The sequence below is a fragment of the Lissotriton vulgaris genome, chromosome 5 (genome assembly GCF_964263255.1).
Source record: "Lissotriton vulgaris chromosome 5, aLisVul1.2, whole genome shotgun sequence".
NCBI classification, from domain to species: domain Eukaryota; kingdom Metazoa; phylum Chordata; class Amphibia; order Caudata; family Salamandridae; genus Lissotriton; species Lissotriton vulgaris.
Window position 1 is genome coordinate 1350680862 of NC_141693.1, and position 21383 is coordinate 1350702244.

At 46.3% G+C, this 21383-nt stretch overlaps 1 protein-coding gene across 1 annotated transcript in view; it reads left to right on the forward strand.

Annotated features, from left to right (window-relative positions):
- LOC147712585 (AMP deaminase 1-like) overlaps nucleotides 1-21383 on the forward strand; it is a 2876771-nt gene that overhangs the window by 552293 nt on the left and 2303095 nt on the right. Inside the window, exon 3 of the mRNA XM_086923285.1 lies at nucleotides 1975-2113. Within this exon, the coding sequence (XP_086779411.1) occupies nucleotides 1975-2113 (139 nt within the window). The remainder of the gene's footprint in view (nucleotides 1-1974; nucleotides 2114-21383) is intronic.

Genomic DNA, 21383 nt, shown 5'->3' on the forward strand with positions numbered 1-21383 from the left:
TAGAACTAGTGCTGAATGGACGTTCAATGGTCGTGCGCAGCACTGGGGAGGTAGCGCTGCTGACGACCATTGGCCGTCAGCAGCACTTAAGGGGTTAACATCACCTGTTCCAGGCCTCCAAACAACACCTGACTGGGTGCTCCAGCAGGGGGCTGACTTTGCAGACTGGGTTGCATACGCCATATGGACTGCTAGGTTGCTTGCACTAGCCGCACCCTGGTGGCAGGAGAGCGTCTTGATGGTGCTGACTGCTGTGAGGCTGGTGTCACACTGGCTGTAGCCTGTGTTGTGGTTGCTGAAGCTGTGTCTGCTTCTTCCGGGCAACTTGGACCACTTGATGCTCCCCCATCCTGCCCTTTCTCCATCTGGGCCTGATCCAGGATTCCCTCCTTGTCCTCTGCACTGTGCTCTTCTTCCAGTTATGTATCTATCTTGCAGCCGCTAGATGGAACAAGCTGCCCATGGCGTTACGACTAGAGCCATCTGAGTCAATTTTTAGAGCTAAGCTCAAAACTGCTCTATTCGCTTAGTAGGTGTGCCGTTTTGTATGGTCCAGTAATAAAGTAGCTCCTCAGCGCGGGGACACGCCGTTGTTGCGTCACCATGCGCTTTACAAAACCCCCAAAATAGAAATAGAAAGATGGAAGGAGAAAATAAAATATGCGAGCCACTTTCTCAGTGATGTTGCAATATTTATAAGCTGATGTGATTCCGTAACTACACTGTATATGTCACTGACTACATTTCCCATGATGCACCATTTTTTTATTTTTATTTTGTGGCAATGGAGTTTTGGGTGTAGATGATTAGCATACCTGTGCAGAACAAGCTTTAGTGGTAAATCAAACATTTCTAACACATTTCAAACTTACCAGGGTTTGGTGGCGGCTGTGAGTTGTCAAGGGTCCCAAATCCTACTCTCCACCATGGCCTCTGCTACTGATGGTTCAGATGTGGTAGATGGCCCTCCTCCTGTTCCTTGTACCACTCGCAGACATGCTGCCACCCTCACCTTGGCCCTGGAGTGCAGGTCATACCATTGCTTCTTGATGTCATCCAGGAATCTGAGTGCCACACCAGGGGCATTGATGCGCTGCTGAATTCCTCACCAGATCTTTCTTTTGTCCACCTTAGGAGCACTGTGCAAGACCTCCCAAAAGCTCCTCATGATTATTGCAGCATTCTTCAATAATCATGTTGCTCTCCTTATCAGAGAACTTGAGCTTCATCAGCCACTCCTTTCCACCCTTGTCACTGGCCTTGCTGCTCATGGTTTCTCTGATAGCCAAACAGCTGTGATGAACTGTGCTGCTGCACCTAACCATGTGTTAGTGATTTTGCTCAGGATTATCCTTGGACATCACTTCCTGTTTTGGGGTCCTTCAGCTCAACTAGGAAGTGTTTTCCCATGTTTTTCTCAAAACTTCAATTTGCACACACAATCTGGGCTTGTTTTTGCCATGCTCACTATTTGCATATGTAAAAAGGTATTTTCTGAGGAGTATGCTATTTGCAAGCATTTACCGGCTCGCAAATAGCTGTGACCCAAAATAGCAATGCGAGTCATTAGCGACTTGCAATCATGGTGTCTTTTTTGTATGTAGGTATCACTTAGCGACTCGCAAATTGCGCTTCACAATTTGACAATTTGCGAGATGCTATTTTTACCGGTCGTACATCTGCCCCTTCCAGTAGTACACAAACAGTATTTTTTTTTCTTCTTTCTCAGGTTACATATATTTTTTGTCTGGGTGCTACATCTGCCTTTTCTATGCATGACCTTTCTATATCAACACCAAAATAGTTTCCGAAAATTGTAAAATGATGAAGCCATTTTAAGCGAAAACCTTTGCCATATTTCCCTACCACTCTTCCATGTACTCATAGCCAAAAGTGAGAACTGATCTAAAACGTGACAAAATTATTCTCCTTTTGGCAGTGTAAAAATGTTGATGGATTTTTCTTTTCTTGCAGGATCAAGCACATGGAAGAAATGGACAAAAATAAGACTATAGGCCCACCATCTGTTTCTGCTTCTATTATGTCGTTGGCTACAAAGAGCATTGTACCTTTCTATCAGAAAGTTAACATCATAGGAGACTATGCCTCTGGGGTAATGTTCTATTTTTCCTTCCCCCTAGAAATATGTGTTTACAAAGTGTATGTACTATTTTAAGCACCGGTTTGAAGGAATAGATATTTTGAGAGTACCATCAAGACCCAGCTCCTTTAGCCCTACATGTATGATGTTCAATCATTGGACAGTACAGGGACACATAGCACTTCAAAATAAAGGGTGTTGTATCATACCTGAAAACAATCTTTCTACGAAAAGGTTGTGTTGCAAAGTCGTCAGTCACAGTGGGTTGCAAAATGACCTGCGTAATCAATAATAACAAGGAATGTTGCTATTTGCGACTGTGATTGCCTTTAAAAACAGGGATGACAGCCAGCAAGGAACCCTGCATTGCTTTCCCAAAGGGGGAACTTGTTTTTTAATGCAGGGCATCTTCCTTAAAGGAATCAGCGCTGCTTTAAAAACAAATTCCGGTTGATAACAAATCAGGAGAGCAAGTACTTGTCCCTTGGGCCACCACCTGCTTCCCTCACAGTGGGCTGCCACAATATGCATGAAAAGGGAAATGATTCAATTCGGGAATGGATAGGCAGGAATCAAGTACATGTTAAACAACACAAAAAGCTTTCCCAACCACAGATAAAAAAGAAAAACTTTTACCCTCAGAAGTCCTTTTTATTAACTCTGAGATTCATAAATTGGTGTTCTTTCTTTTGTTGTATATCAAGTTGTTCCCATCTATTTAAATTTAAGACATACACCTCAGTATCATTTTGAATGTTTTAAAAAAACAGTGTTAACAAACTTTCCATTATTTACACGACGCACCAAAAGACAATGTATTATTTACATAACGTACAGAACTTTTTTCACATGTTTAAAGACAAAATGACTACATAAAGTCAATCAAAGCGCTGCTACACATTTGATACAGTATTAATCAAAATACTCTTGGCTTCAAGGTAAAAGGTTTTACCTTGAGGCCAAGAGTAACTCAAAAAGGAAACAAAACATAGATGACTGTATAATTTGGGCTTGATTAGTTAAAGCACAGACATAGAGTTTTCGACTAGTACTCTGACCCCTTTGAAAACAGATGATGATCTAAACAGAGTAGGTCTCGGCACTATTCAAAACAATGTAGGACAGAAGAGTCTTTTCTTTTGTTGTTTGCGTAATTGTGTCCCCCAGTCACTTGCCAATACCTTCCCTGAGGTATGTACCTAGCAGAAGTAGAATAGTAATTTGCCCCCTGTCACTGTCCAGCACATTCACTAAGGTAGGCACCTGGCACAGTTATGATAGTCATTTTTCCCCCCAGTCACTGTCCAGCACCTGCCATGAGGTAATCGCCTGGCGGAGTTAGGATAGTAATTTTGCCCCTGGTCATGGGCCAGCACATTCCCTGAGGTAAGTAACCAGCAGAGTTAGGATAGTAATTTTGCACTCCAGTCCCTGTCCAGCACCTTCCCTGAGGTAGTACCCAGTGGGGTTTAAATAGCATTTCCCCCAGTCACTGTCCAGCACCTACCATGAGATAATTACCCGGCGAAGACAGAATACTAATTTTGGCCCCCAGTGACCGTCCAGCACCTTCCCAGATGTAAGTACCCAGCTTAGTTACTCCCAGTCACTTTCTAGCATCTGCCCTGAGGTAAATACCTGGGGAAGTTAGAATAGTAATTTTGTCACCCAGTCACTGTCAAGCTCCTCCCCTGAGGTAAGTATCTGGCAGAGTTAGAATAGTAATTTGCCCACCAGTCACTGTCAGGATGCATTCCTAATTTCATTATTATAAAAAAATATTTAATCACCTTTTATTCAGAACATGTTTTGTAAGTTGCCTTAAATTGTTAATACTCCAGGAAATGTACTCAAACTGTAGCATGGTCAGCGACGGCTACCGCCCCCTCCCTGTATGCCCAAAACAACCCAGAACACAACGAAACGGAAAATTATTTGTCTTTGGAAGGCGGGTGGTCGCAAAACCCCCCGGCCGTATTTATTAAGATACAAAATAATAAAATTGTTAAACAAAATATACAATTTTTATGCAAAATTATTCAGAAACATTTAGATACATTTATATCGACAATTGTGATCGGCTAGCCTTAACAAGATTCTAATACAGCTTGTTTCCTAACCGAATCTAACATCCTCATCTGAAAAATTTTGCATACTAACATTGATGGCGATATAGCAAGGTCGCTAACCAGTGTCAGGTCTTACAAGCTGCGCCCTTACGCAGGTGGGCATGCGCAGCCTGGCCCGTTAATTACCCGGTCCACCCCTGCAGCCGAGCCCGTTAATTACTCGGTCCACCCATGCAGCCGAGCCCGTTAATTACTCGGTCCACCCATGCAGCCGAGCCCGTTACTTACTCGGTCCACCCATGCAGCCGAGCCCGTTAATTACTCGGTCCACCCCGTGAACTTCATTTAACTAGTGAAGGAGGGCCCTAACTTGCGTTACCAGCTGCCCCTGAAGTGCTAGGAGGGGCCAGTGACCCCTCCTCCCCCTGGGCGGACACCTCCAAAGGATGATGCCGCCCCCTAAGACCTTAAAATAGCTGCTCACTGGTCATGACCATACCGCATGACCAATACCCTAATAAATACGACGACCTGTGGAAAAAAGGAACTAAAGGACAGCTACACTATCTACAACACATGTATGATATACAATCATCAAGCTACTATGGGAAAAAGGGCCTAAACAACAGAAAAGATTTAACAATTACATTTTACAATTCTCAAAATACTTAATACATGACATGTATACACAATTCCCGTCTAAACAAACAGTCTACTGACATTTCTGCTCCGATTCAACATCCTAAGAGAAACATTAAGTTAATCAATAACAAAACAGGTATACATAATGCACAACACAGTTTTGTTCCAGAGATGGTAGGTGGGGAAAATTAGGAGGCCCCGAGCGCGGGGCACGACCAGTGTGGGGGAGCGTCAGGCGACAAGAAGGGCCAACTGAGCGCTCCCGCCTCCTTTATTCCCGGGGACGCGGGGAGGGGGCGGGCCGCCCTCTCCCCTCACCCCTCGACACCCGCCCCTCTGACCCGGAAGCTGCACCACGCCTCCGGATCAGGGGTTGGGCGTCGGCCGACCGGTGGTGTGGCGCACACCCCCCGCGTACCATTGGGCGCCGGGAGATCACGCCCCCACACCACCGGCAGGCATGGGAAGAGGGGATCGCCGTGCCGCCATGCAGGCGGGGGGGCCAAGGGCCCCCCCTTTTCACATGGTCAGCGACGGCTACCGCCCCCTCCCTGTACGCCCACAACAACCCAGAACACAACGAAACGGAAAATGATTCGTCTTTGGAAGGCGGGGGGTCGCAAACCCCCCGGCCGTATTTATTAAGATACAAAATAATAAAATTGTTAAACAAAATATACAATTTTTATGCTAAATTATTCAGAAACATTTAGATACATTTATATCGACAATTGTGATCGGCTAGCCTTAACAAGATTCTAATACAGCTTGTTTCCTAACTGAATCTAACATCCTCATCTGAAAAATTTTGCATACTAACATTGATGGCGATATGGCAAGGTCGCTAACCGGTGTCAGGTCTTACAAGCTGCGCCCTTACGCAGGTGCGCATGTGCAGCCGGGCCCGTTAATTACCCGGTCCACCCCTGCAGCCGAGCCCGTTAATTACTCGGTCCACCCTTGAAGCCGAGCCCGTTAATTACTCGGTCCACCCATGCCGCCAAGCCCGTTACTTACTCGGTCCACCCATGCAGCCGAGCCCGTTAATTACTCGGTCCACCCCGTGAACTTCATTTAACCAGTGAAGGAGGGCCCTAACTTGCATTACCAGCTGCTCCTGAAGTTCTAGGAGGGGCCAGTGACCCCTCCTCCCCCTGGGCGGACACCTCCAAAGGATGATGCCGCCCCCTAAGACCTTAAAATAGGTGCTCACCGGTCATGACCTTACCGCCACAGGCAAGCATTGTTACCCGACGATCTGGCCTCCCCCCTTCCTACTCCTCAGAAAGGTCATGTCCTCTTCGCGTATCCCTTTAGCCATTCTAAAATGTTATTTGACCACAGGACGTTCCCAGCCTCAGTCAAGTGCACCCCGTCCCAGAGGTAGAAATGCTCCCCCCAAATAGACCCATGAGGAATCGTCTGCAACCTGGTGGCTCGAAACAATTTGTCCAACTGTGTGTTGATCCTCTTTACCGAGTGATTCAACGCCTTGACCGAGTCCCCCCCTCGCCACTGCCAACGAGGAATAAGCTGGGACCAGACTACTGTGCAACCCACACAAGTCCTAGAGACCCACCCCGCAGTGGATATGATTTCATCTATCAGGATGCGTCTCCTCAGTTTGGTCAAGTCATTCTCCCCCAGGTGAAGTATCACCACCGATGGGGGGCGGGTTGCTGCGACAATAATTCCAGAAAGTAATCCCTGAATTGCCGAATACCCAGGCCTCCCTTCCCGAAGAATGAGATGGAGAACCCCTCCTCTTCCGCCCTTCTCATCCTGTCACCTGCAAGAAATACATTTTTTGCATGCCTAACATAAGAGTGGCCCACAACCCAAGTCACCAATGTCCGACGATCTTCCTGTTGCTTTTGTTGCGATGGTGCTGTCTTCTGCCGACATTCGGCAAGTTCCTCTCCCGCGTAACAGGTTAGAGAAACTGCAAAACCAAGAGATACAAGCGTGAGCCATCTGGCCATGTCACAACATGTCAACAAGTACGTAGCATTTGTAACACTCGGAGGACCACCTCCCAATCCTTTTAACCTTTTCGACTGGGAGTCCCCTTACCACTGCTTCAGTTGCTGCCCCGATTCTAAAAGAATGGGAGCCAAATTCCGCGGGATCCAAGCCTGCCTTTGTAACAGTTAGTTCCAGGACCTTCCTAAACTGGTACCTGGTTAAAGGAGTACTATCCATGTGACACAAAAGTGCCCCTCCGGGCGTCCCGTCCCGCTGCCTCCTAAAAGCCTCCACATACGAGACTGGGCAACAAGAGTTGGTCCGAGCACGGTGAAGCACTATTGTTTCCCCCTTTCCCTCCTGGTCGGTCTTCGATCTTTGAATCGTTACACACATGGTATCGGCATGGATCCCCACACAGGCCACTTGTGGGCCACCCTCTTTGTTCACTTTAGACGCGGCTACCAGCTCGCCTAATCTCAGGGCCCCATAAAACGCTAGCGTGAACGTCGCCTTGAAAAGCAGACCTCCCAAGGGGAACTACAGACGTCAGGAAGAGCTAACAACAGGGCTGCAAGCCTTACCAGCCCAATGGGCTTTTTCGAATCTGTCGAGTGTCCCTGAATGCGACGCCAGCCCCTCAACGCCTTGCGCACTACAAACGTGTTTGTGGGGTCCCTCACACCCCTGGCCTGTGCAAAGAATGAAACCGCAGCCCTGTGTCTGTTTGCGGCTGCCACTGAGCGCCCTTCCCTGTGCATCAGCTCCAGGTATGCAACAAAACTGTCCTCATGTGCCCAGTTATTCTCCCAACCCTGCCCAAGGAAAGTACAATAAGACAAGAACGCCCCTTCGTATGCTGTTCTGGTCCGAGGGGCTAGGCTAGATGCCACGAGGTACAGTAGTCTGGGGCACCAATCCGCCAGAGAGCAACCGGGAAAGGTGCTGGCGATGGGTCCGCTGCTGGGAGCTGTTCCCTGAACACCTGCATTTTGAAGCGAGAAAGGGCATCAGCTGCATTATTGAGAACACCTGGCACATGCTTGGCCCTGAAGGTCACGTTCCATTTCAAACATTGTAGCACAATTTCCTTTACCAAGCGCAGTATGAATGGACACCGCGCCGCTTGCTGGTTAATGCATTCTACCACGCTCATGTTGTCCGACCAGAATACCACTGAGCGATTGCTAAGGTGCGCCGGCCAGACCATCAATGCCACCCATATCGGGAACAATTACAGGAATCCGATGTTGGTGGTCAATCCCCACGATCCCCATTCCTCGGGCCACTTTTGAGCAACCCACTTTGTGCCCAGGATGGCACCAAAGCCCACGCTGCCAGCAGCGTCGGTCCATAAACCCAACTCTGCCGATGACGTTGGGGGGGTCGGCCACACTACTCTTCCATTGAAATCTTCCAGGAATGCTACCCATATCCGCATATCCTGACGAACCTCTGCTGACAGTCTAGTGCGGTGATGTTTCTCTCTCAAACCTGTCATGGCTTGGGCAATCGACCGAGAGAAGGGGTGTGCCATTGGGATAACTCGCAATGCGAAGTTCAATTGGCCCACCGTCTCCTGTAGCTGCTGCAATGTAACTTTCTCCTTCAGCAGGCACTGGCGCAATGCCGCCCTAAATTTCGATATTTTGCCTGCGGGTAATCTAAAGCACCCCTCCAGCGAATCGATCTCGATACCCAAGAACTCCAAACAAGTGGTCGGGCCAACCGTCTTCCCAGGCCCAGCGGAACCCCGAAAGCCTGCATGAGCACGCAAAATTCCTGCAATACCCAGGCACACTCCGAAGTCCCCGCCGCTCCTAGGAACAGATAATGCATAACCTGCTTGTGGCCCGTGGCCTGTCTCATGGCCCACTCCAGAAAGGAACTGAAAGTCTCAAAGTACGCACAAGAAATCGAGCAACCCATCGGCATACATTTGTCCATATAGAACTTTCCTTCAAAAGCAAACCAAGTAGTTGGCGGTCCAAAGGATGCACCGGCAACAGACGAAAAGCGGATTCAATATCAGATTTGGCCATGAGAGTGCCCCGCCCCAATACCCGCAATAACTCAACCGATTGGTCAAAGGAGGCATATTTCACACTGCAAATTGCTTCATCTATTGCATCCTTCACGGACCCCCTCTTGGTGCCGACAAGTTGTGGATCAATCTAAACTCACCCTTCTCTTTCTTGGGGACTACGCCTAATGGTGAACACACAAAATTCGGCACTGGGACTTCCTGAAATGGCCCCGCTATCCTGCTCAGGGACAGTTCTTTTTGAATCTTAGCCATAACTACCGCAGGATTTTGTTGTACAGATAACTGGTTCCTACATTGCGCACTACCGATGTGTCCCCCCGCCGGGATCCGGAAACCTTGGGAGAAACCTTCTTGCAATAACGCAGCTGCGCCGTGGTCTGGGTATCTGTTCAACCATGGAATCATTGCCAGGACATTAACCGGGGAGGGGCTAACCGAACTTCCAGCACTATTCAGATTTCTTTCCCCCTCTCTGATTCTGGTTACTATTTTTTCTGCAAGTCGTCTCGGGATGAGAGGTGTGACCACAGATTGCACATGCATGTCTGAATCTACAAGTGCCGGCAGGTCTAGTACAGGAACGCTTGTTAAAGTCCCAACACACACCTTTTCTTTCCCCGCCGCCCCCCTACCTTTCCCTGAGAACTCATTCCCTGGCGCCGCACTAAAGGGCTGCTGGGTCTTTGCGGGGAACACGTTGGCTACAGTCCCGGGCTGGGTGGGGGCCATGCCCCCTCCGAACTGCCTTTGCCACGACAATGAGTCCACCTTGTCCCATGACAATGACAAGTCAAACTCCTTCGACTTTCTGAAATTCACGTCATATTCTTTCCATGCGCCCCCGGCATATTGCTCGCTCAAACCCACAATCCTGCTCTGATAGCACGCCATTGCCACATGCACGTTTGGAGGGCGTTCAACAGTGATAACTGTAAGGATGGGGAAGGCCCTGATCCAATTGCTCAGTGTTTCCTCCACCCTCAACTTCGCACACTGTACTCTCCATTCACTAGGGTGCATCCATTCTTTTAGCTTTTTGGCATTTTCCATTTCCCTATTGTCTAACAACAAAGAGAAAATATATATGTACTTTCCCGCCCAAATCATCTCTTTCACCGCTCGAGATACATGTTGCCCTAAATCCTCGCTCCGAGACGGAATCGTCCCGTCCCCCAAGAGAGGCAGGGCCACCTCCTTACCGTTACCCGGCACCGGGGCTGGTCCTGCATCGCTTCCGTTCGGTCGAGCGGCATCCAAACCTGCAGAAGAAGGAGAAACAGAGGCCGGAACCGCACTTGTAACTGTTCCTGCCCTAATCTTCTCCACCATTTTTGCCGCCTTGTGGTAAATAAATTACCGGGCAATTTTTGATTACATTAAATGACAAACAGGATAGCTCAATCAAATGAGAGGCAGAGTCCGTGGTATCTGAGTCATACGGGCTTTAATGAAATGCCTCGAGGCATGGGACATCGGGTTCCATCACCACTAAGGTTCAGGAAGGGACATTCAACATTTTATTAACATCACACATTATATATAGTAAAACAGTATAATTGAAATGAATACAGTAGGCGTAACAGGTGAAAAGAGAGAGATAAGAACACATGTGCGTAACAGGAGGCGTGTAAGAAGGCGTACACATGGGCGTGCACTTGATATGTCAGAGAATCGTCACAAGAAACGTCACAAGTGGGTGGATGCTTAGAGAAAGTTTGCAGAATCAGCAGAAAACTTTGACATACATGCGCGCGCAACTGAGCATGACGTGTAACTGGGGAGAGCTGGGGGCTTTGACTTTAGCACTAGTAGAGGAGACTAATGTCTGGGATGTCAGAACGACCTGCACCTATAGCATATCTGGTATCTTGTGTTTTGAGGATGTAGTGTCTGGAGTAAAAGGTCTCTCGGGCAGAGGCCGTTCATCACTGAATGCTAGTGCGTGCATATGGATCTTCATGTAAAGTGCGGGGGCCATGGGCCTACCATGGTAACAGGAACAGTAAATTACTTGCATGGAGACAGGAAGGCAGGGCCCTTTGCTCTGCAGCCGGGAATATGTTTACCTATTTCACTAGACTGGAATGTGTTTTCGCGGAGGCTGAGCAGATAACTGTAGGCAAAACACTATTTTGGCAGGCAGGCCAGGCCGAGCCGGGCACCGCTTCGCCGAGCAGGAAGTAAGGCAGAGGTCAGGGATGCATACCTAAACTGCAGCTTTCAGAGACAGAAAAGAACTCGGAGCCTCGATTATGGGTCTGGCTCGACTGGGCCAGAAAACATGGAGAAAAAACGTGTGCGAGAATCAAAAGTGCACCATGTAAAGACGTTGGCACCATAGGCCTAGAAGCCTATTTAACGTGATTTTCTTGGAGAACTGTATAACTGATATGTTAACGTTGGACGCAAATGCATATGCGTCTATCTAGCAGGCACGGAAAAGGAATTACATGACATACATGGGACACGTGTGTTTGGATAGGGTGCGAGTGGGGGACACATAGGTTTACCTAAAAATTTCTATTTCCTCATTCCCTCCTTGGCCCCTACTTCACCCTTTAGGATATGTCTATTTTCATGAGACCATCTATCTGTTCATATAACATCATTTGCTCTTCTTTCTTTATTCGAGAACGGGAACGGGAACTTGGACGGGGAATACAAGCTGTGGCGCACAAGCCGCAAATCGCTGGCCCACATTGCAGACAGAGACAACAACTGAATAGGATAAGTAGTATTATTCCTAGGAACGATAGCAATTTCCATCCCCAGGCAGACATTACACTCCAGAGCCAACCGGACCAAGTCCAGGTGCCTGGATTCTGGTGTATCAGGTGAGCAATTTCGTGGAGCCGTGTTATGGCCTTATACACGGATGGCGCGTTATTAGGAATAAACACGCAACAACTGGATCTGATCACTCTACAAGCCCCGCCCCTATCGCCCAGGATGACGTCAAGGACAAGGCGATTTTGAAGAACAACAATTCTCATAGCAGACTGCTCTTCGGTCAGGTTACCTAAAGCAAAAGTAGTTTAGTTCACTACTACTTCAAGAGTTCTTGTTAACCTGCGTATTATTTTACTGTTCTGGACAGGACCTATGAACCAGAAGTATCCTTTAACATAATCCTTATACTGGTCCCATGCTGATTCGGAATCATCAATAACAGGAGGAAGGTCTCTTCTGTGTCTGACATGCATAAGGCGTGTATTTCGATGATAATCAGGTGGGGCTAGGAAAACAGGTGGTAATAGGAACGCAATGTAACACGTCCCATCCCAATCAGGGGGCAGATGTACATAAGCGGTGTGACCACAAATAAAATAAGAATGGCGAGAGGCTTTGAAAGTAGACTTTCCTTTATCGCTGAATTCGACCACAGTATTACAATCACTGTGTCCTAGATGTACTGAACCATTCTTTCTAACGCATAATTCGCCTTTCACTGGCAAAACTGTTATAAACGGCAAGTTCGAATTAGTCTCGGACTGGACGTTCAGGATCATGAGATTGAGGGAAAAATTACCTAATTCATACACTTCATTTTCTAGATCGGTCCCTCTCCTTTGGGGAAGACCGTCTGCGTCTGGGAAACATGCTTTATTCATGACTGTATTCAGGTTCCCCCATATCCAATTGCCTTGGGAAACTTTGGACTCACTGTCTAAAGAAGACATTAAAGCAAACCATGCTCCACATGAACCATTATGTGTAAACGGGTAGGGAAAGAGGGGCAGAGCTCCCTTGTATTTCTGATAAGGTGGGAGTCGGCCACATACCCAGCAATTGGTGGCATTGCTGGTCTGGTGAGTATGGTGTAACATACAAATGAATGTATTGTTGCGCATTGCTAATCGATAGGACAATTCATGAGGGGGCAGGTCGCTGAAAGTGTGCTCTACAGAGTCATTAGAGAAAGTATGTGCATGTGAACCAAAAGGAGGAAAGAAAACATGTAACATGAAGCTTATACATATAATCGAAATGCACAGAATAAACATGAAAATTAACGTTATGATGCATCTGCTATGCAGGTGTTTGCAATATTGTTCTCTCTTTTCGATTCGCCTATCTCTCTGACTACTCGGGTCTATCTTATTCATGTCAGAAACCTGTCTAACCGCTTCACCCGAGGGGGACTTAAACAATTAAACGCTGTCTGACTTACTAGACCTCAATTTGGCTCGGTACTCCTGCTGCGGAGTTTTCTCTAAAACAACAAGAGAGGGTGCCAGTGCTGATAATAATGAATAGGAACTGTAGTGAATCCTCCACTAACTGAAAATCACATTCAGAAAAGGGAATGCTTCTTAATCGCAATTTTATTATTTATTCAAAGATATTTTATAAAATCCATTTATATATTTGGAGACAGTACATTAAAGGAAACAAAAAATGCAAAAAGGACACATGAAAAAACAATCAATATGGAGCGAACCACCATTCACTACTACAATCATATCACTTTCACCATACATTCAGAAACAAGCAAACTGCTCTCACACATACCATATATACATTATCTACAACACAGAAAACAGAAAACTGGAACTGCCTTAATATGAACACAGTATTTGCAGGGTGTGTTGAAAACTACCAAAGTTTTTACAATTTCAAACAATCTTATCACATTAAACCAAAGATAGACAATATTCAACAAATGGCAAAGTAATGTATACAAAATTGTAATTCTTAAATCCGTTGGCAGACCAGTCAGAAAATGGGCCTACGCGTTTCGAATCTCCCGTATTTCTATGGAGATTCTCATCAGGGCCTCAGGCAACTAAACAAAAAAAGGGGAAAGAAAGAGAATCGAAATTTTTCTTTAGAAACAGGAATAATTACATAAGTAAAAACAAAGCGTGACAGGTAGACACATAAATGGTTCTCATGAGCTAGTCACACACTTCAGAATCTCTTAGACTCAGTGAAAACCCCAGTATCAAAGTGTCCCTAAAGAAGAACATTCGCACAATAGTCATGACTCAATACTATTATCAGCAAGCGACCCCAGGCATGGGCTGCTGCAGAATGACATTACAGGGTGGACAGTGCAACTACACGTAGGTAGGACGCTAGGGGGATAGGTCAAGGCTGTAAAAGACTTACCACCTAAAGTTGCTAACCGTGGTCCGGGACAAGGGAGGGTGAAGGAGAGTTACCAAATGCTCTGTAAATAAAGAACTGAGAATTAGTCTCCACGAGGGGGTTGTATAGTGGAGCCTGGAAAGCACAGAGCGCACATATCAAAGAAAACCATTACCAAAAGGGGGGAGCGGGGTGTCCTAATGCTGGTGAAGACTAGGAACCAAAGTGGGGCCAGTTGGCCGGCGATAGTTAGGCGTCGTGACTGGTAAACTTCAGGGAATTACCTGTATGGTCAAAAGACAAGATTTTATTCAGCATGGCTTTGGTAAGGGGACGCTGTGGAACTAGTGCGCCGTCGTAGTGCCATACATCACCTTAGCATGGTGGGTGAGGGGGACTTGCCTGTCTTGAATCAGGCAAAACGCGGCAAAGGGGGCAGCGTCAGCACAAGCGAGCGAGGGTTCGGTGTGCTGTGGGGGAAAATAACCACATCACAGCAGGAGTTAGGCTTAGCAGCGTGGAGCAATCACTGCACACGATCCAGGAGCGGCAGATTAGGCACGAAGAACGGGCCGCCAATACTTACCAATTTCCGAAGGCAAAGGAGGCTTGCCTGTCTTTATTCAGGCAGAACGCGGCAATAGAGGCAGCGTCAGCACAAGCGAGCGAGGGTTCGGTGTGCTGTAGGGTAAATAAAGCACATCACGGCAGGAGTTAGACTAGGCAGCGTGGAGCAATTGCTGCACACAATACAGGAGCGGCAGACTACGGGGCACACCTATTTTGCTATTTTGTTTTTACGCAGAGTTTTCTCTAGCAGGGGGAGTTTAGAGTCAGTGTCTGAAACGGGGCAGTCTTTGATTACAGCCTCTGGACACAATCCATAAAATTGCTTCACGTGGCTAGAGTGGAGCCACCCCTTGCGACCTTCCAGTTTCACTGCGGTCCTTGTGGTCATCAACACCAGCTTTGGCTGCTTCCACCTTGGCTCCAGAGGGCTTGTGCGATCGAAGTTGCGGACGTAGACATAATTCCCTGGAACGATTTCATGCGGTTTTACTTGGGTGTTGTCCGGGAAGGCAGCCGCGACCTGTGACCGACAAGATAGTAGTGCAGACATCAAGGAAGCTAGGTAATCTGTCAGCATATTACTGTCGACATCTGTGATTTTACGAGGCATAGGCGTTCCCCACATATTGGGAGGTCGGCCGAAGACTACCTCATAGGGAGATAGTCCGGTTCTGGAATGAGCTACCATGCGCATATAGAAGAGGGCAACTGGCAGGGCTACTATCCAATCTACACCTTTTTCTGCACAGACCTTTGCTAATCGTGTTTTCAGAGTTTGGTTGTGACGTTCGACTAAACCAGCTGCTTCGGGGTGTCGTACACAGTGAAATTTCCACTGGTAACCTAACAGGAGTGATACCTGTTTCATAAGTTTGGACGAGAATGGCTGTCCATTATCTGAGTACACGACACGGGGCAAGCCGTATCGCGGGAAGAATTCACGAACCAACTGCTTGGCAGTGGTCGCGGTAGTGTAATCTGGGACTGGGTAAGCTTCTGTCCATCTGGAAAGGGCGCATACAACTACGAGGACATATTTAAAACCTCTACATCGGTCCATCTGGATATAATCCATCTGGAGGACTTCAAAAGGATGGTCAGGAGGATGGAATCCACCTTGTTCCACAGGAATGCCTTTGCCTGGATTGAACTGACAACAGATCATACAGGTACGCACTTTCTGTTTTGCTGCTGCACGTAAATGCTTGTTGAACCAGAGGTTTTGAATGCTGTCTAACATGGCTTTTTCTCCTAAGTGTGCTGGACTATGTGCTGTATTAATGATAACTTGAACCATAGAGTCGGGGAGGAACCATGTGGCTCTTCCCTTCGTCATCCATCCCTGATCTGTCTGGATCCCTCCTTGTTCAGTCCATTTCTTGATTTCGTCTGGAGTGGCATGTGTCTGTATGTCGAGTACATCTAGAGTGGGATCCTTCACTGTCATACAATGTGTCTGTGATGATACTTCAGTCTTTGTCGTGTCCGTCGGAATGTCTGTTTGAGTCTGAGCTGTGAGTTTAGCTGTTCGATCTGCCAGGTCGTTACCCTGGGAAATAGTGTCAGTGACTTTCGTATGTGCCTTGCACTTCATGATAGCAATGGATGCAGGTAAGTGTATTGCTTCTAACAAAGCTTGAATGTTGTATCTTGGCGCCGTGAGAAGTTAAAAAACCTCTTTCTTGCCAGAGGATACCGAAATCGTGAACAACTCCGAATGCATACTGTGAATCTGTATATATGTTTTCTTTCAGGTTCTTGGCTCGGATGCAGGCTTGGGTCAGAGCAATGAGCTCTGCTGCTTGGGCAGACAATGTGTCAATACGATGTGTTTCTATGACTTCAGTCTCAGTGGTCACTGCATAGGCGGCCACTAACTCTCCTGTACATGTTCTCATACATGAGCCATCCACATAAAGTGTCAGGTCTGGGTTGGGTAATGCAATGTCTGTCAAGTCTTGTCTGGGTTTCGTTACAGTATTGATGACTTCCACGCAATCATGTGGTGTCGGGTCGATTGTGCTCGAGGGTAACAATGTGGCAGGGTTTAATGTATTGCAACGTCTGATCTCTATGTGTGGCTGAAACAATGTCAATTCATATCCTGTCAGTCTTGCTATGGTCAAGTGTTGTGTCTGGGTTCGGTTCAGAAGAACTTCCACGGAATGTGGAACTTGTACTGTCAGGGGATGTCCTAACACTATTGAGTCGCTTTGTCTGATTGCTAGAGCTGTTGCTGCAACTGATTTGAGGCACTCAGGCAGGGCCTGGGCCACTGGATCTAATGTACTAGAAAAATAAGCGCAAGGCTTATGGTGTCCTGCTTGATCTTGTGTAAGCACAGATAATGCTGTGCCATCGCGTTCTGTGACAAAAAGTGTAAAAGGTTTGCTGTAACATGGTGTCCCTAAAACAGGTGCTTGACATAAGGCTTTCTTTAAGTCGTCAAAAGCTTGTGTATGTTCCTGAGTCCAAGGGAGGATAGTCGAAGTCGCTGCCTCCTGTGTTGTCAACTGTATGAGGGGCTTAGCTAGATATGCATACTGAGGGATCCATTGTCTGCAGTAAGAAGTGAGGCCAATAAAGGCCCGTACCTCCTTTTGTGTCTTGGGTTGTGGCAGATGTGCAATTAACTGGATACGATCTGGTGTCAACTGTCTCCCCCACTTGGACAGCAAGTGCCCAAGGTATACCACTTGCTGGGCACAGAATTGTAGCTTCGAAGGGGACACTTTATGCCCCTTTTCGGCCAAGAAATACAAGACAGTCAGTGACGCGCGCTCGCAGTCACGTTCGGTCCTTGCTGTTATTAACAGATCATCAACGTATTGCAGCAGAGCAGTGTCAGTAGGCATGTGAATACTGTCTAGTTGTCGTTTCAGGGCTTGACTGTAAATACTAGGACTTTCCGTGAACCCTTGAGGTGCACGTGCAAATTTGAAGCTTTGGCCATTTAAAGAGAATCCGAAGAGATACTGGCTTTCTGGATGAATGGGGACACTAAAGAAAGCGTTCTTGAGGTCGATTACAGTTAAGAACGCTGCTTCGGAATCAATAGCCCTCAATAAGGAAGAGATGTCTGGCACTACTGGGTACTGAGGAATGATGCATTTATTCAATTCTCGAAGGTCAATCACCAATCGGTAGACTGGTGGTGCATTTGGGTCAGTTCGTTTAAGAATCGGAATGATTGGAGAATTACATACATTGGAGTTAGTTTCTATAACTACCCCTTGGGCAATCAGTTCGTCAGTAATTTTCAGTAAGGCTGCTACAGCCTCGGGTGGCAATTTATATTGTCGGATTCTGGGTAGTACAACTCCTTGCTTGAGTGTAACACGATAAGGTGTAATGTGCATACAACCTACATCAGTCGGACCTTGTGCCCATAAATGCTGTGGTACATTTTGCAATCTTGGATCAAAATCTCTCAACACATAATGACCTTTAAAATCACGTAAAAACAATCTCACTCCTTCCGGAGAACAACATATTACTGCTCCTAGTGCTTTCAACGTTTTAATACCAAGCAGATTTTCAGGACATGCTTTTGTAAGTAACAAGTCGGTAGTACGGGACAATGGACCAACTTCTAGGGAAACTGGCTTTGACACTTCGTTAACAATAGGCTTTCCTGAAAAACCCAGGGAAACATTCTGTGAGCCTGAGAGGGGTGCCCCTGGAACCTCGTCATGACTGATGGTAGTTCTGCTCGCCCCTGTGTCATTCAAAAATTTTCTGTCTTTCCCCAATACCTGACTATGTACATAGGGACCCTCTTGATCTACTGGAACCTCGATAAGAGGCAAGCCAACCTCCCTCTCTAGGCTGTTTCATGAGTACTGCTGATAATCGGGGTAATCTGACTGTGCATACTGGTACATTTGCTGTGTGACATGTTGTGTGGCAGCAATAGGTTGGGGTTGGGGCACAGCTACTGTCTGTTGTGTATTCTGTGGAGGTTGCGTGTTCTGCGGAATATGCTGTGGAACATGTTCTTGTCTAGGAGGACGCGGTCTTTCTTTCGTCCTGCCTGTAGCAATATTATATTTCAGAACGGTACATTCGTTGATATAGTGACCTGGCTGTTTACAATAGTTGCAATTCCCTTTAACGGGAGCTGCAGAATGACCTGGCGGTGCTGTACCCTTTTTCTGACCGTCAGCTGGAACAGACTGAGCAACTAGTACTTTCATTTTCGTGTCTTTCATGCGTCTCTGTTCGTGATCGTGTTCCTCTCTAATTCGGTTCTGGTGGTACTGTAGCATTTGTAACATTTGAGAAGGGGTATTTGCTTGCCATGTACTCTCGACTTTCAGTACTCTATTTTTAACTTGTGCTAAGGAATTCTCGACTAATTTGGTTACAAAAAGATGTGGGTATGATTCACTACTTGTTTTCAGGCCGCTGTTAATAATGAAACATTTCTCGAATCTGGAATAAAAATCACTAGTGTCTTCGTCTTGTTTCTGTTTGCAGGCTGAGATTGCATCCCAGTCTTCCTTTTTTTTATTGCCAATAACCTCGGCAAGACCTGTACTAATAATCCTGGTAATGCTTTAGCTTTGTCCCCAAGACCCGTACCTGGGACACGTCTATTTTCTTCATCTTCTAATTCAGTCCAACTAATCTTTGTATCTCCCACCTCCCATTCTTTTTCTTTGAGTTTTTCGTAAATGCCGGCAGGCAACAATACCTTTAACATTTTAATAATATCGGAATACGTATAATCCCCCATGAGTAGCATGTCTTTTAATTCACGGTGGAACCCTGCTGGATCTTTATCATGACAGGGCACTAATTTCTTCATTTCCAATAGTTCCATTTTAGTCAAGGGTGTGTATACGAATACTCGTTGAAGCTCACCCCCTGCGGTCTGGACGGGATGAACTTCTCATAAGGGATTCTGTCTGTCTATGTAAAAAGGTTGTCTTACTGGGGGTGGAACAGGAACGAAATGTGGAGTCAGGAAAGTTCTGTATTTATGGCGTTGTTCTAGAATAATATTAATTAAATCGGTACCTAGGCCTCTCCATCTTTTTAGGAGTAATTCTTCCAATATATTATATAGGGGACCTGGATCAGAATGCTGACTCTCATATACTGTAATGAGATGCTGGATCATGTACATACCAGCTAGTCGCTGTTCGTCTGGGGAAAGAGTCAAAAATGTTTGCGCTACGGAATCATCTTTATATACGCTGTTATTTCCAGCCCATTGTACTGCTGATCGTGCTAGTTCTTGTTCACGCATGGTACTAAGTTCACTGTAACCTATTCGTTGTTTCAGTACTTTATCAGTGGCCTGAAATAAATGTTCAAGAGAACATTGTTCTGGTATAGGAGAAAGAAAACGTTTCTTGTTTTCAAGGCGAATGGGTCTGTCAAAAGGTCTTGCTCTACCTACGTACGCTATTATTCTATCTGGGTCTTCTTCTGTATCATCTATATCTTCATCCTCTGTGATTTCATCTCCCTCTTTCTCGGCTTCCCTAGCTGCTTTTTCTTTTTCGTGTATTACTACAATTTCTTTACGGATCTTTCTGTACATGGATTCTACACAACTTTGTTTATTATGTTTACCATCAGCTATATTGTTACTCCAATTAATCAGGATGTCCATCTCTTCTTGGCTTGTACCTGGTCGATCTCGTTCCCTTATCAAACAATTTATCAAAAACTGTAAGATCATTCTCTGTGTTTCAACCTTATTGTGTGCCATGGCCTCGTGAATGCATTCTGGTTTCTCCCCTGTTCTAATGAAATTATATATGTTATCTAAATGTTGTTTCATATGTGGTAGAATAGACAGATAGTTTGTGACTCGTCGTAAACGTATTGAGAATAGCATCATCTCGTCTTCGCCTGGTACAGGATCATATCTGCAATCTGTAAGGTACTGTCTAAGGGTTGCGAATGACGCCGCTTTTGGTGTACGTTGTAATGCTACTTCTCTAAGCGTCATTCGTTTTACTTGAGGTGGGGTGACAGGTTGACCTCCTACTGCGCCTCCTGAAGCGGAAGTGTAACCATCAACTAACTGTGCTATCGGTGGTAATAATGGAACCGGTCGAGTAGGTGAAGTAGTAATAGGTGCAGGTAATGTGAGTTGGCCATGTGTTGCTGTCGAAAAAGGATTGCTAGGACCAGTGGCAGGAGGGACAGTAGCAGGTGGGACAGTGGGAGGGGTCGTGTCATCCTGAACAGGCTGTTGAGGAACATTATTAGCAGGTGGTACAGGTACACGTACATTGGTATATTCTGGAGCTACATCATCTAAATAAGAGGAAAGGAAAATGTCCGCTGCGGTCTGTTTATGACGTAATTTAGTCGGGACCAATGGAGGTGGCAAGTTACGGGGCACTTCCGGGGTCGCCTTGGGCAGGCCCTCGGCGAGAACAGGATACATGCCTGTAATAAGGGCATTTCTTTGTCTGTCTTGTTGTTCTATTCTGACTCGTTCTCCTTCTTCTAGTAACTCTCTTTCTCTAGCTTTTTCGGATTCTTCTCTACTTCTCTCTGCTTTCCTGAGTTCTTTCTCTGTTCTTCTATGCGCTTCTTTACGCCACAATTCTATGGCATCTTTCTGGGATTGTCTGGCTTTCTTTTTCCATAATGCTTCTTCTACTCTCATGATGCAATCAGCATCCCATGTCCCTGAGACAGGCCATCTATATTTCTCTTCCAGATCTTTTGTATACTCCACCCACAAGTCTAAGTACAGTATGGCAGCTAAGCCATGTTTATGGTACATAAAATGTCCTGGAGTGTCCCTAGGCGGGACGGGAACTGCTTCTTCGAGTATCCCTTTCCTAGTTCCTATATATACCTGGTACATAGAAAAACATGAATACTGAAATCTCGAGATGCAATACTAGAATACTGAATCACTAGATGC